The sequence below is a fragment of the Trachypithecus francoisi genome, unplaced genomic scaffold (genome assembly GCF_009764315.1).
Source record: "Trachypithecus francoisi isolate TF-2019V2 unplaced genomic scaffold, Tfra_2.0 Lachesis_group3, whole genome shotgun sequence".
NCBI classification, from domain to species: Eukaryota; Metazoa; Chordata; class Mammalia; order Primates; family Cercopithecidae; genus Trachypithecus; species Trachypithecus francoisi.
Window position 1 is genome coordinate 53,414,368 of NW_022681468.1, and position 16,635 is coordinate 53,431,002.

Genomic DNA, 16,635 nt, shown 5'->3' on the forward strand with positions numbered 1-16,635 from the left:
ACATTATGGGTCACAAGCTATTATCATTCTCATCTTAAATATGTGAAGTGGAGGCTTCATTAAGTGTTTGCCCCAGGTCCCACAGCTCCTGAGCTACTGAGTTGTGAGTCTCAGTGTCCCTGACTTAATCTTCATGAACATTCCTCCTTTTTAACCTGTGGCTGTCTTCCTTGTCCTTTGCCTTATAATGAGTCACAGCAATAGTGTGCTTAGCGGATCTTTCTCCTTTCTGACAATCCCTGCTAACACTTTGCACACAGCTTCTTTTACATTCCTATGCCTACTTCTACGAAGATTTCCCCACTAACTCCACAAAATCTCTCCCTTTTCTGACCTGTTGATTCTTCCTCCAGAGATATCTCTAATTTGGCTCCCTTCCTGTTATCTCTATTGCAGCTACCCCAGTTCATACTGCAGTCTTCTCTCTTCGTGATTACTAAAATAACTTTGTAAATAAAAAGCAATTAGTTTGGATTACCCCAGGGGTCCACAGATAGAATTCGGGGGGTGGTATGTGAACTTCAAATAATACAAAAAATTTCCATCTTTATTTTTCACTAACCTCAAATGGAAATGTAGCATTTCCTCTCATTATAAATATAGACAACACACTGTAGTAGCCCTAGCAGTACATGCGACTTGGCCACTGATAGAAACCAGATACTTTCAGTCATATTATATTCATTGCAGACACCTCAACATTGCATTTATGTTCATCCACCTTATGACTCTAGGCCTATTAGATCTTACATAATCAGTTAACAAAGGAGTACGTTTGTGTAACTACATCATATATATTTTTAAAAATTGATATTTTAAAGAATATTATTTAAATGTTTTATAAAAATATTCTAATGACCCTCATGTCAATATCATCAGTTTCTTTTGTGTTTAAAAACATAATTCTGAGAAGGAGACCATAGGCTTCAGCAGACAGGCAATTGAGTCAAGAGCACAAAAATGTTTAATTTTCTCAGTTTTAAATGACTTTCTATGTTCATAACTATGCAGGAGTAGTATTCTCCATACTGTAGCTAGAAAGATATTTTAAAAATATAAGTGGATTCCTATCATTCCCCTATTTAAAGCCTTCAATAACTTCTCATTGTAATTTGTAGAAAACCAAAACTTTGTAAAACAGCCTGTGGGTATTGCATGTTCTGGGCCTGCCCCTCTCTCCAAGTTCATGTTGTAGCATTCTTCCCTCTCGCATATCGCCTTTACTTTTCGAAAGCTCCAGGTTCTTTGTTTGCCTCAGAGTGTCACATATTCAGTATCCTATAACATTCTTCTCATCATCTCCTCAATGGGTTGGCTTCTTATTTTCTTTCAGAAGTCAGCAGAACTACCACCTCCTTGCAGAACCTTCACTGATCGCCTCATCCACAGCGACTTTCCTCATTATTCTCTCAGAGTACTTTCTCACATTCTTTTCTTTCACAGAAAATTATAAATTGCTATCACAATTTATAATTACGGACATCGTCTGTTTATTTGCCATTTAATATTTGCCTTTCCCTTTAGGCTCTGGGCTCCACGAAGGCAGGGACCACACCTGTGTTATTTACCACCGCATAATCAGTGCCTGACACATATTCAACACTCATAGTAACTGCTGAAGGAGTTCTCAAACATAATCTTCTTCAACAGATATTTCATGCAACGAACATTTACTGAGCATCTAATATGCCAGGTGTAGTCTGGATACTTGCAATAACCAGGGAACAAAATGTACAAAGATGCTTGTCCCTGTAGAGCTTGTATAGCATTCTACACTTCCGATTTTGACTATGACGGAGTAATAAGGGCCAACTAAACTGTCCTGCCTCAAATTAAAAACTGGGCAGAATATATGAAGAAATAATTTTTAACTGTTAGACAATAGGCAGCACAGAAGAGTGATACCTGAGAGAAGGGAGATAAGATAAATTCTACAGTTTCCCCAGCTTACTGCCTGCCACTGCACAGGGAGGGAATACCCAGACAGAGTTCAGCAATCTCCCTGAGTTGAGGAGAGAATAGCAGAGAAGAAAGAATTACACTGGGGGAGAGAAAGCTCTTAAGGCCTCTGGAGGATTCATCTTGAGTCTTTAGTTAAAAACTGATTGGCACATGCATAGGAGAAAACCACTTGAGGCTATGCAAAGAATATCAGGAAGGAGCAAGTAAAACAATCCTGGAGATCACATAGGGACAGAGTAGAAAGGCTTCCTAGCACACAAGACATTAAGTAGAGTCCTAGCAACAACGTATGATGATAGTAGCAGACTGTAAACCACTGAATAAAAGAGCAAATTCCTTCCCAAATTCCAAATACTTTTTAACTTCAAAAAGAAAACAAATAGGTTTGTGTGGAGAAATCTGGAAAACACATTAGTCAGGTAATGAAACTTAACATTACCAGTCAGTGACAATTTGAGATAATGTCCCACTGATAGAATAGAATGAAATGAATACTCCATTAGTTCTATGATATTAATGCCAAGGTTTTGTTACCTGAATTTAATTATAATTATCTGACAAACCCAAACTGAGTGACATTCTAAAAAATGGTCTATAACCTCCAAAAGTGTCAAGGTCATGAAGGTCACGTAAGTCTAAAGAACTGTGCCAGACAGGACAACTAAATGCAACAAATGATTCTGAACTCAGTCCTCTCGCTAAAACGGACATTACTGGGATGATTTGCGTACTTAAATGGGATCTCAGGATTAGAAGGTAGTAATGGGTCAATGTTAATTTCCTGATTCTGATGATTGTATTATGAGTATGTAGAACAATGTCCTTACTTGTAGAAAATACACATTACAGTACTCAGAGGTGACAGGACATCTTTTGACAACTTATTCTCAACTGGTTCAGGAGAAAACAAAATTCTTTGCAACATACATGCAACTCTTCTGTAACTTTGAGATTATTTCCAGAATAAAAATGACTTTGCAAAAGAAAAGGAAAAGAGAAATTAGAGATGGTGGATATAGATGATTTTTTCAAAGTCATACTGCAAAAAATGTAAACAAATGAGGCAGTTGCTGGAAGGGGAAGTGGAGGGATCAAGAAAAAAATCAAATTTTATTTGAGATGGAGAAATAACACCATGTTTGTATGATAATGGAAATGATGTAGAGAATCAAAAACTGTTGATGCAGGATAGGCAGGAGGTGGAAGAATAAACTGCTGGAGGAGGTTTCTTGGTTAGAGAGATGGGATCTACTGCACAAGGGAAGGACTTCACTTTTGATCACAGCAAGGATCTCCCCAGATTAGCAATTGCTAAAATCCTGCTATCCAGCATCCTCACCAAACCAGACTGGGACTGCGAACCAGGAAGTAAGGAGTTGTGGGGGTGGCGGGGGGGGGACTCTAGACAGCTTCAGTGAAGGCTACCGGACTGTGATTCTAGGCTCCAAAAAAACAGGAGAATTACTCTAGGAAGACTGCTTGACAATGCCAAGAGGAAGCAGTTGTCAGTGAGGATAAAAACCAGATCTCCAAGTTTAAACAGAAGGTAGAGATATAATCCATCTTCATTACATCTGAAATTGAGACACATCTTAAAATTGATGTTGCAAAATGCTTGCAAGCCATCAGGCAAAAAAATAAGCCCGGACAGGCTGTCATTGCCTATACACATGGGAAATTGCCTCTGCATTAAGGATATCAGTCATAAAATCATGGCTTCAATTGGGTTGCCTGCATTAATGGAGCCATCTAAGGTTGACTTAACTTTAATTTGTTTTTTAAAAGGATTTCAAAGATTATACTCGGCGGAGGCTTGAGATGGGAAGTGTATACAGAAAAACAATCCAACTGTTTCCTCCTACTCTATACTCACACCACTCTACACACTTCTTTTCTGATACCAGATGTGTGGGTTTTCCCACACCAAGCAATTCTCTGGCCCACCTGGGTGTCCTACAATTTAATTTAATTCTGGTACTATCTACGTGGAGATAGAAACAGATCCCACAGGTTAAAAGCTTAGTCTCACAAGACTGTCCCCGCCCCATTTCAAATGCCAATAGCAAGTAGTAGGCCCCCAGGTTACTCACAACTTCTGTCAGACTTGGCTACAAATCAGAGGTTCCTGTGGCTACCTCTTCAGATTGGATAATTTGCTAGAGTAGCTCACAGAACCCAAGAAAACAGTTCACTTGCTATTTCCAACTTATTGCAAAGGGTATTTTAAAAGCTATAAATGAGGAGTTGGAGAAAGAGATATATAGGGTGAGGTTTGGAAGGATCATGAGGGTAGGAGCTTGTATCCGTTTGGAGTTGGGGTATTCCACTTTCCCAGCAGGTGGATGTGTTCACCAACCCCAAAACTCTCAGATCTCCATTTGTTGTTGTTGTTGTTGTTGTTGTTTATTTTTAAGAGACACGGTCTCCCTCTGTTGCCCAGGCTGGAGTGCAGTACCATGATCATAGCTCACTGCAGCCTCAAACTCCTGGGATCAAGTGATCCTCCTGCCTCAGTCTCCCAATTAGCTAAGATTACAGGTGCACACCACCAGGCCCAGCTAACTTTTAAATAGTTTGGAGACATGGGGTCTCACTTTGTTGCTCAGGCTGGTCTCAAACTTCTGGCTTCAAGCTATCATCCTGCCTCAGCCTCCCAAAATTCTGGGATTATAGGTATGAGCCACTGTATGTGGCTCTGAACACTGTTCTTTTGGAATTTTTATGGAGGGTTTGTCATGTAGGCATGATAGATTATTAGCTCATCTAGAAGCCCACCAAGAGTCGCCTCACTGAAACAAAATATGTTCTTATTACCCAGGAAATGACATAGGTCTTAGAAATCAGGGTCAAAGACCAAATGCGAGAACGAAGATTGTCTTAGCCCCCTTATTTACAAAGGTTTTAGGAGCTCCGTGTCAGGAACTGGGGGCAGAGACCAATACATATATATCTCTTACTACTTCACAGCATGTTATTGTAACAGAGCATATACAGGTCTGGCAATGTGGGCAAAGACAAAAGAAACTGCCTAATCACTGGGAGGAGATCACAGAATTTTCAAACAAGGAGAGGTTGGTCTGATATTTATTTAGAAAGTTCTTTTACCAGGTCAAAAGCTGTTGGCTACTTTATTTATTTTTTTACTTTTAATAGAGATGGGGTTTCGCCATGTTGGCCAGGCTGCTCTCGAACTCCTGATCTCAGGTGATCTGCCTGCCTCTGCCTCCCAAATTGCTGGGATTACAGGCATGAGCCACCCCACCTGGCCAATTGGCTACTTTAAAGAAAGGCTTTATTTTTCTTTGAATCATTAATGTGTAATTCAAGTCAGGAAAATTAAAATCTATGTCAAGCAGTGTAAATGCATAAGAAAATTCAGTACTCTCTCATGTGTCTTGAAATTATACTAAAAATATGAAATGTGCTATGGAGAGCAAGATCACTAATGTAGGGAATGAAAAGCAGAAGTTATCATGATGCTTGCATTACCATGATGCCTGCATGATCATGATGACTGCACCACTATGATGATGGCAGCACTATGATGTCTGTGTCACCATGATGACTGCATCACCATGATGTCTGTATCACTTTGATGCCCTACATAGCCATGATGGCCTGCATCACTATGACAACTGCATCACCATGACGTGTGTAACAGCATGATGACTGCAACACCTTGATGCCATACATCATCATGATAGCCTGTATCACCATGATGTCTGTATCACTTTGATGCCCTACATCACCATGATGGCCTGCACCACTATGATGACTGCATCACTATAATGTCTGTGTCACCATGATGACTATATCACCATGACTGCATCACCCTGATGGCTGCATCACCATGACATCTATATCAGCATGATGACTGCAACACCTTGATGCCCCACATTACCATGATAGCCTGCATTACCAGGATGTCTGCATCACCATGTCTGCAATACCTTGATGCCCTACAGATCACCGTGATGGCCTGAATCACTGTGATGCCTGTATCACTGCCAGTGGCCAAAGGTGAGTCTAAAGGATTTTGCCACTATGATTGTGAAGAATGCCCACAATCAAACTTTGATTGTGACACTAGAGAAAGTATAATTGTATGAACGAGTGTCCACTATGTTTGTATTTATAAAATCATGTGTGACTCTTTCTAAGTTGTCTTCTTCTTCCTGCTCCTTCAAGGTGATATTAAACTGAATGTACTTATTGATAGGATTCTTTTTGAAGGAAGTAAATAATTTGCAAAACAGTCATTAAGCAAAGTATATTATATGTATTTATTTAATGAAAGAAGAAAGACATTCAATACTAGCATTAAAATAATTACATTCTTAAGAAGGGAGAGTTTATCTGGTATAAAAACTAGGCTATTCAGAAAAATTCACTTCCCAGAGGTTTCAAATTACCAAAGTTATATAGTACTACTTCTATTGCTGTTAGATGTGATGCACAAGGCTAAATATGTACTTGGTAATTAATATCTATTGAACTTTTAAAAATTATATCAACCATCATAAAAACGAAGTTTTATGCTTCATTATTAATGTATGCCTTACTTCAACTTTAAATGTGTTTGCTTCATTTTCAGCAAATTAAATGAATTAGCATTGGCCATCTTTGAACACAACCCTTTCCTCTATTTAGTCCTTTGATACACTTTACTGATTTTATCATCCCTGATAATACTGTCAGTTGACCTAGAAGGAGGATTGTATTCCATTTTTCCTAATAAAATTGAACACAAGCATTTTAGGGAAGGGATACTCTCAGCTCAAATGCTGGAAAAATACTCAAAATGTCCTAAACCTGGAATACATGTCCTTTCTCTAGTTCCAAGCATATTGTCTAACTGGACTATTTCTCACTACAGGGTTCCATGAAGTTCAATTTCAATCTATTATCATAATCATCATAAAGATGACTTAATCATTAGAAACGTCCATATTCAGCTCACTAATTTATACATATTTGTCCTCATTGTGGAGAAAGTCAGTCTGTTCTTTTTATATGTTAAAGTGTTTTATATGTTAAAGTGTTTTAAACAGAAGGGACACTATAAACGGTAGATACTTATGATCATACAATGTTATGAAACAATTTACCTTTCTTTAAAATGACTAAATTCTATCCTTTTAAAAAATATTTAATTTGAATTCCCCATTACCACAGTTTTATTTGTCCAGTTACATTCATGCTTGGAATCTCCAAGTCCATAAATGTAATTGGGAATGTCATGGGGAATATAGTAATGTTTTGGTGTATGACACTCTTAATATACAAATTTAAAGCTGTCTACTAAACAAAGTTTTTACAAAATGCTTATGTACCCCAGTACCATGAAAGATGCAAACAAGTAGACAACATGGTCTTTGAAAAGGACTATGTAGTTTAGGTGGAAAAATTTATTTGATGAAGATGAAACTAATTAGTAAATTGATTAGTAAATATGATCAGAATAGAAAAAGAGATTCATGAACAAGTAGGAACTTGAGCTGACCCCTAAAGGAGGAATAAGATTGGCAGAGGCAAAGAAATAAGGGGGAAGGGTATTCTCAGTGAGAAACCCAGAATAACCAGGGAGGTGACACTTTGCATGGCACACTTTTAGAACAATAAAGGGAATCACTTGGAAAGGTCTGTGGTGAGTATATGGGAGAAATGAGACATTTTTTCCTGTGGGGTCAATTTATGGAACAGCCAATTAATTAAGAAGCAATAATTTTACCCATGCTCCTGGCCTTGCATCTTATATCTTTTGCTCTTAAATCTACATTATTTTTCATAGTACTGATAGCAACTCCTGCCAAAGAGCATCTTTCCAGCTTACAATGATTCCCATTCCCATTCCCATTCCTCCAAATGGGCAGGTTAATTCCTAGGGTCTATGTCTGTATAATGGAGTTCAATTCGAATGTCAGTTGATTGAAGCTGGAGACAGCTCATTCTTGCTGGAACAGAGATGGCACTCTAGGACTATGTGCTATGGAGACTGAAAAGGATTGAATCAAGCCATCTCTTTTTTCATAGAGCTGGAACTATGAGTTGTGATCCTGGGAACCATGGGCAGTCATCTTGTGCCTACTATATGGACCTGGCAGCTAAAAAATCCCTTCTTCTCAGGAAAAGGAAGAGGCAGACACAAAGAGAGAAGCAGAGACAGGTGATGGAGCACTCACAGTTCTCAAGGGCCTTCCAGTTCTCGCTTCCACTGCCTATCCAGCCACATTTCTGCTCTTGGATTGAGACATCCTGTATCCTTTATAATCAGTACCTCTTTCTGCTTAAGCTAGCTTGGTTTAGATACCTATTATTAGAAACTCAAAGAGTCCTAATACAATGATGAATAAAGAGATTTACCAAAGCCCTGCTGTCCTTTACTTTTGTGCATGTTCCCTCCTCTTGTGCTCTAAGGACAAGGTTTATTTCATTTTGTCTTTGGTTAGTGTTAGTGTGAGTCTATTGCTATTTCATTCATCCAGGTGTCACAGTCCACAGCCCCTCTCTCCCCCTTCCCCTAACTCTCTTCCCAGTTTCGTCTTATTTCTCTTTACCCTCTGTCCTCGAATGAAATCCTAACAAAGAAATACTCCCAAAGAGGCTGGGAGTATAATTTATACATGCCTGAGGCTTATGAACAGATAATGGGTTCACTTAGCCCAAATCTCCCAGGGTCTGTGATGTAAAGGAATAGAAAACAAGAAGGCTTAAAAAACAAACATGTTATTCATGTGACTACGTTATTCATAGAGTAGGGCTACTCTATGCAGCGTAATTTATTCCGGGGGTCACATGAGGGATAAGGCCACCACCTGCTTAAGAGACCCTCAACAACTCCAATTCCAGCTGTGTCCCCAAATCCTCTTAAGAGTCCTATTCTTTGCCACCTCAGTTGCAGTAGGTTCTGCCAGACATATATAAAGCCATTTCTATCCTTTATAGTTTGAAGAGGTCACTACTCTCACTGGAAAATCACAAGCCTGGGATCTTCAGAGAGAAGCCCCTTTCTGCTGACAGGATCGTGTATGGAAAGTAGGTGGAGAAGCCTGAATGCTCAAAAGCCTTGAAAAGACTTCTAAAGGCAGATAACCAAGCCCTAAACCAGCTAGCTGACAACCGTGTCAACACAGTCAACATTTTATCCAACCGCTCAACTAAAAATAATCTGTCACTTCACCACAGCAAGCCTGCCTAGCTCTGAGGTACACAGCAAATGCTGAAATACAGGCTGCTGCTATATTTCTAACAATGTAAGGTCCAGTGGCGTCAAGTGGGATTCAGAGATTTGAATGTGAAGATCACCTAGGAAGGCAACTACTCACACCCAGTTTTTCAAGTTCATGCTTTGCTTCTTTTTTAGTAGTGATGCATTTGTGTCTCTTCAAAGGGCAATCAGAGTGTGGGGTTGGCTTCTTTCTGACAACATTTAGTAACTAGGCTTCTTGGATATCTTGTTTGCATCAATAACAGGCCTTGTTCAATTTTTTTGTAGCCCCCAACTAGGTCAGGGATCTCTGAGAGCAAGAATCATGTTTTTGTCTATCTCCATCTCTTTAGAACCTAACAAGCCCTTGTAATTTAGAAAGTTTTCAGTAAGAGAGCTTTATATAAGTAAATGAATGAACAACTGAACAAACAGCAAAAATCCAACCTTATGATGAGGATCTAGGAAAACTTTTTAAAGGATCTAATAATTTGATCTGAATCTTTAATGATTCAATGCAGTGAAGTGTTAAGTAAAGTCAGGTAAGTAAAGCAGCAAGATAGAGGGGCAAAGGAGATTGGATGTTCTAGGTATTTGACATTTCCATCAAAAGAATTAAAAGTGGTTCTACATGGCATGCAGAAAAGAGAGCAGGAATGAAGCTGAAGAGATGACAGGGGTCAGAGGAACTTTGTATACACTGCTAAAGGGTCTGAATTTTATTTTACTGGTAATGGGGATTCATAAGCTGATTTTCAGTGAAGAGGAGTATAATTAGATTTTCTTTTAGAACATTATATTTGGCAGGAATATGGAAGGTAATTGATGGTGGGGATGGAGGTGTGTTGAGATGGAATTGCAGACAGCAAATAGGAGCCCCTTGCATTCAGTAATTCAGGAGAGGGATGATAAAATCTAAACTATTTCTGAAAAGTTCTATTTCTATTATCTTTCTTCTGCTGTCAATTTTCATCACCCATAAGCACATCACATCCTCCTTCAGGAACAGTAACTGGGGATGCTGGGATGCTGAATATTAACAGAAAACATCAACCACAGTAAAGCTTCGCAAACTTTTATCACAGTTGGACCACCTCAAAAATCAAAGTGGTATTTTCCAGAAGGCCCATGGGCAGAACCTCCTCTCCCTCAAAAATAACTGAATGGCCCTTTCTGATTTGACAATCCATGGGCCACCTTACTTCTCTCAGCAGTTATTGTGCCCACCTGTCACCTTGTGCTTTTTCAGCAAGATAGTGAAAAAGAAGAAGCAAGAAAAGAGGAGAAGAGGAAGATCACAAAGGAGCAAGGTAAGGTCCCTTTATTGATCTCAGTCATGAGTAAAGAATAAGAATTAAGGCTGTTGAAAGAAGAGCAGGAGCTGATTAAATCCTGTGGTCCATTACTAGGCATCAAATTTTACAAAGGAGATTCACGATAAATGGGAAGACATCCATGGGTATTTTCTCATCTTACTTGTAGAGTAAGAATAGCTCTCTCTTCACTCTCTAGCACATACCTGATGAAACTTAGCAGAAGCAAACTCCTTCCCATAGGACAGTGGTTCTCAACCTTGGCCATACATCAGAATGAACTGAAATATTCTTTTTAAAAAATACTGATGCCTGAATCATACCCCAATAGATTCTAATTTAATTGGTTTGGGTGTGGTTCGGTAATTGGTCCTTTTATAGAGCTCTCTGGGTGTTGGGAACGCACAGATGAGCTGAGAACCACTGCTGTAGCCCAGGGGTCAGTGAGCTTTCTATAAAGCCCCAGAGAGTAACTATTTCAGCTTTGTGGGCAATATGGTCTGTGTTACAACCACTCTACTCTGCTGTTTTAGAGTGAAAGCAGTCATACACAATATGTAAATGAGTGTGTTCCAATAAAACTTTATTTATAAACATAGGCAGTGGGCTGGATTTGGCCCATGAGCTACAGTTTATTGACCTTGTCAGACTCCAAAGGACAGCTGGATTGCCCAGGTGCTGAATTAAGTATGGAGAAAATAGGAAAAATATTCTAGTTTTAAAAGGGCATTTAGAAGAAGGTTGTAGTTTATCTTAGTACAATGAGATACGTTTCCGAGTTGCATTTCATAGAATTCTTGGGTAAGGCATTTTACTTCTGGGGCAGTAAAGTTTTGATGGTTAACAAAAATTCACTTTGCCACCATGCCATAGCCATCTATTAATAATGACAGCATATTAGCCAACTTTTCATCTGAAAACTACCAACAAAGGGTCTGAATTTGAAGTCTTGGTTCTAGGTGCATTAGCCCCAACTTACGGCAAAGCTATCAGGTTAGGTCTGGAGAGGGAGAGGAAAAAAAGAAACACATAGACTTCTGAGGGAGGCAAGGTGTGACTTTTGTGTTTTGCAGGAAAAAAAAATTCAATAAAGAAGAAAAAACTTACAATGTGCAAGGATAACTAGAAGGGTTAGACACAAAGGATAGACATTTAGCCTTAGAACCTGAACCAGGACAGAAAAAATTAAAAACCAAATGAGAAAAAGGTTTCCATGAGGACAGGGAGGGGAACTAGTGCACTGATATATTTCATATGTTCTCTAATTTCTGTCACTGGAATTTAACCATGAGCCTGTTTTGCTTTTTTGTTGTGTTGCGTTACTTGTTTTTAATTCTACACGGGAAAGAGGATCTAATTTATTCTATTATTTTATGCTGGAGGAGGGAAAGATACATTAGAAATGAACTTCTGCCTAATCTTTAAGATGCTCTCTGATGGCCAGTGATGATGAGCATTTTTTCATGTGTCTGTTGGCTGTATGAATGTCTTCTTTTGAGAAATGTCTGTTCATATCCTTTGCCCGCTTTTTGATGGGGTTGTTTGTTTTTTTCTTGTATATTTGTTTGAGTTCTTTGTAGATTCTGGATATTAGCCCTTTGTCAGATGAGTAGATTGCAAAAATTTTCTCCCATTCTGTAGGTTGCCTGTTCACTCTGATGGTAGTTTCTTTTGCTGTGCAGAAGCTCTTTAGTTTAATTAGATCCCATGTGTCAATTTTGGCTTTTGCTGCCGTTGCTTTTGGTGTTTTAGACATGAAGTCCTTGCCCATGCCTATGTCCTGAATGGTACTACCTAGATTTTCTTCTAGGGTTTTTATGGTATTAGGTCTAACATTTAAGTCTCTAATCCATCTTGAATTAATCTTCATATAAGGAGTAAGGAAAGGATCCAGTTTCAGCTTTCTACTTATGGCTAGCCAATTTTCCCAGCACCATTTATTAAATAGGGAATCCTTTCCCCATTTCTTGTTTCTCTCAGGTTTGTCAAAGATCAGATGGCTGTAGATGTGTGGTATTATTTCTGAGGACTCTGTCCTGTTCCATTGGTCTATATCTCTGTTTTGGTACCAGTACCATGCTGTTTTGGTTACTATAGCCTTGTAGTATAGTTTGAAGTCAGGTAGCGTGATGCCTCCAGCTTTGTTCTTTTGACTTAAGATTCTCTTGGCAATGCGGGCTCTTTTTTGGTTCCATATGAACTTTAAAGCCGTTTTTTCCAATTCTGTGAAGAAAGTCATTGGTAGCTTGATGGGGATGGCATTGAATCTATAAATCACCTTGGGCAGTATGGCCATTTTCATGATATTGATTCTTCCTATCCATGAGCATGGTATGTTCTTCCATTTATTTGTGTCCTCTTTTATTTCACTGAGCAGTGGTTTGTAGTTCTCCTTGAAGAGGTCCTTACATCCCTTGTAAGTTGGATTCCAGGTATTTTATTCTCTTTGAAGCAATTGTGAATGGAAGTTCATTCATGATTTGGCTCTCTGTTTGTCTGTTACTGGTGTATAAGAATGCTTGTGATTTTTGCACATTAATTTTGTATCCTGAGACTTTGCTGAAGTTGCTTATCAGCTTAAGGAGATTTTGGGCTGAGACAATGGGGTTTTCTAAATATACAACCATGTCATCTGCAAACAGGGACAATTTGACTTCTTCTTTTCCTAACTGAATACCCTTGATTTCTTTCTCTTGCCTGATTGCCCTAGCCAGAACTTCCAACACTATGTTGAATAGGAGCGGTGAGAGAGGGCATCCCTGTCTTGTGCCAGTTTTCAAAGGGAATTTTTCCAGTTTTTGCCCATTCAGTATGATATTGGCTGTGGGTTTGTCATAAATAGCTCTTATTATTTTGAGGTACGTTCCATCAATACCGAATTTATTGAGCATTTTTAGCATGAAGGGCTGTTGAATTTTGTCAAAAGCCTTTTCTGCGTCTATTGAGATAATCATGTGGTTCTTGTCTTTGGTTCTGTTTATATGCTGGATTACGTTTATTGATTTGCGAATGTTGAACCAGCCTTGCATCCCAGGGATGAAGCCCACTTGATCATGGTGGATAAGCTTTTGGATGTGCTGCTGAATCCGGTTTGCCAGTATTTTATTGAGGATTTTTGCGTCGATGTTCATCAGGGATATTGGTCTAAAATTCTCTTTTTTTGTTGTGTCTCTGCCAGGCTTTGGTATCAGGTGATTTTGGCCTCATAAAATGAGTTAGGGAGGATTCCCTCTTTTTCTATTGATTGGAATAGTTTCAGAAGGAATGGTACCAGCTCCTCCTTGTACCTCTGGTAGAATTCAGCTGTGAATCCATCTGGTCCTGGACTTTTTTTGGTGGCTAGGCTATTAATTGTTGCCTCAATTTCAGAGCCTGCTGTTGGTCTATTCAGGGATTCAACTTCTTCCTGGTTTAGTCTTGGGAGAGTGTAAGTGTCCAGGAAATTATCCATTTCTTCTAGATTTTCTAGTTTATTGGCATAGAAGTGTTTATAGTATTCTCTGATGGTAGTTTGTATTTCTGTGGGGTCGGTGGTGATATCCCCTTTATCATTTTTTATTGCGTCTATTTGATTCCTCTCTCTTTTCTTCTTTATTAGTCTTGCTAGCGGTCTGTCAATTTTGTTGATCTTTTCAAAAAACCAACTCCTGGATTCATTGATTTTTTGGAGGGTTTTTTGTGTCTCTATCTCCTTCAGTTCTGCTCTGATCTTAGTCATTTCTTGCCTTCTGCTAGCTTTTGAATGTGTTTGCTCTTGCTCTCTAGTTCTTTTAATTGTGATGTTAGAGTGTCAATTTTAGATATTTCCTGCTTTCTCTTGTGGGCATTTAGTGCTATAAATTTCCCTCTACACACTGCTTTAAATGTGTCCCAGAGATTCTGGTATGTTGTATCTTTGTTCTCATTGGTTTCAAAGAACATCTTTATTTCTGCTTTCATTTCGTTATGTACCCAGTAGTCATTCAGGAGCAGGTTGTTCAGTTTCCATGTAGTTGAGCGGTTTTGATTGAGTTTCTTAGTCCTGAGTTCTAGTTTGATTGCACTGTGGTCTGAGAGACAGTTTGTTATAATTTCTGTTCTTTTACATTTGCTGAGGAGTGCTTTACTTCCAATGATGTGGTCAATTTTGGAATAAGTGCGATGTGGTGCTGAGAAGAATGTATATTCTGTTGATTTGGGGTGGAGAGTTCTATAGATGTCTATTAGGCAAAACCACAATGAGATACCATCTCACACCAGTTAGAATGGCAATCATTAAAAAATCAGGAAACAACAGGTGCTGAAGAGGATGTGGAGAAATAGGAACACTTTTACACTGTTGGTGGGATTGTAAACTAGTTCAACCATTATGGAAAACAGTATGGCAATTCCTCAAGGATCTAGAACTAGATGTACCATATGACCCAGCCATCCCACTACTGGGTATATACCCAAAGGATTATAAATTATTCTACTACAAAGACACACGCACATGTATGTTTATTGCGGCACTATTCACAATAGCAAAGACTTGGAATCAACCCAAATGTCCATCAGTGACAGACTGGATTAAGAAAATGTGGCACATATACACCATGGAATACTATGCAGCCATCAAAAAGGATGAGTTTGCGTCCTTTGTAGGGACATGGATGCAGCTGGAAACCATCACTCTTAGCAAACTATCACAAGAAGAGAAAACCAAACACTGCATGTTCTCACTCATAGGTGGGAACTGAACAATGAGATCACTTGGACTCGGGAAGGGGAACATCACACACTGGGGCTTATCATGGGGAGGGGGGAGGGGGGAAGGATTGCATTGGGGAGTTATACATGATATAAATGATGAATTGATGGGTGCTGATGAGTTGATGGGTGCAGCACACCAACATGGCACAAGTATACATATGTAACAAACCTGCACGTTATGCACATGTACCCTAGAACTTAAAGTATAATATAAATAAATAAATAAATAAAAAGACTCATCTAATATTGGATAAATCAAAAAAAAAAAAAAAAAGATGCTCTCCTGTCATTACTGGTTTTATCCCTCTCTAGGAAAGAGTGGTCACATGACAGATGATGGCAAATCATGTGCCTTAGACTCAGGCTAGATGAAGTGTGGGGTTAGGTCATCCTCACCTTTATTCTGTCAATGTTGGCTTCCATCTTAAGCTGCTCTACCAGCTTCCTGGCTTGTGCTATGCTGGCGGTGTTGTTGCTGGCCATCGGAGTGCTGGATAGATCTTTCAGAAACACTAGAAAAGAAAACAAAAAGAAGATTGTATCAGAGAATTCACGAGCCAGCAAATGTGCAAGTTCATCACAACTAGGGGATCTCAAAGCAGTGGCTGTAGCCAGGCCCGGCTTCTCCAGCCCTCTCCACCCACGGTCAGTATTACCTCAGATTGCCAGGCAGACCAGAGGATGAGGTTTGATTTTCCAACTCTCCCTACTTCCCCATCCCTTCTTCAGAGGAAAAAAAAAACACACACACACACAGACACACACACAAAAAGAATATTACCAAATGTTCTCCCAGTGGGCTCAAACCCTATCCTTCTGGTTAGCTGTGACCACCTCAGCGTATGATACTACAGAGACACTATAGTGGGAGGCTTGGCTTTTCAGTGTCACTTAATGCAGCATTGTTGTAAATAGCCATTCCTCCCCACTGTATTTGAAATTAAGTTTGAGTCACAACGATCTACTTTACTCATAATTTTTCAGGGACATGTCTATCATGCCAAGTGGGAGGGATTGCCATGCCTAATGGTTAAATATGTCAATTGGTTCACCAGTGTTATTCTAAATGAAGTACAACAAACGTACTAACTTATTTCTTTTATAAATCTGGAACATAAACATTTTGAGAGTAGAGTTCTTGGCTGGGCATGGTTGCCCACGCCTGTAATCCCAGTACTCTGAAAGGTCAAGGTGGGAGGATCCCTTGAGACCAGGAGTTTGAGTAGAGTTCTGTTCCTACACAGACTGTGAGATAGTTTCTTTGTCTCTACCATACTTCTCTCTCCATGTGTGCTCTCCTTCAAATCCTATCCCACATTCATTTCTCTTCTAATCCTTTCTTGATATACCATCTCACTTTATTATTGTTGTTCATCTTGGAAAATATCTTATTTTATTCTCAATGCCCATTTCCCCACATTC

General features: G+C 39.2%; 1 protein-coding gene across 9 annotated transcripts in view; it reads right to left on the reverse strand.

Moving 5' to 3' along the window:
* Window positions 1-16,635, reverse strand: part of GNG2 (G protein subunit gamma 2) — a 136,287-nt gene that overhangs the window by 12,171 nt on the left and 107,481 nt on the right. For all 9 annotated transcript variants that reach the window (XR_004431618.1, XR_004431619.1, XM_033188045.1 and 6 more), the window contains one exon: window positions 15,610-15,725. Coding sequence is in view for 7 of the 9 variants with exons in the window: in XM_033188042.1 (XP_033043933.1) it covers window positions 15,610-15,725 (116 nt within the window). In the remaining 2 variants the exon portion in view is untranslated. The remainder of the gene's footprint in view (window positions 1-15,609; window positions 15,726-16,635) is intronic.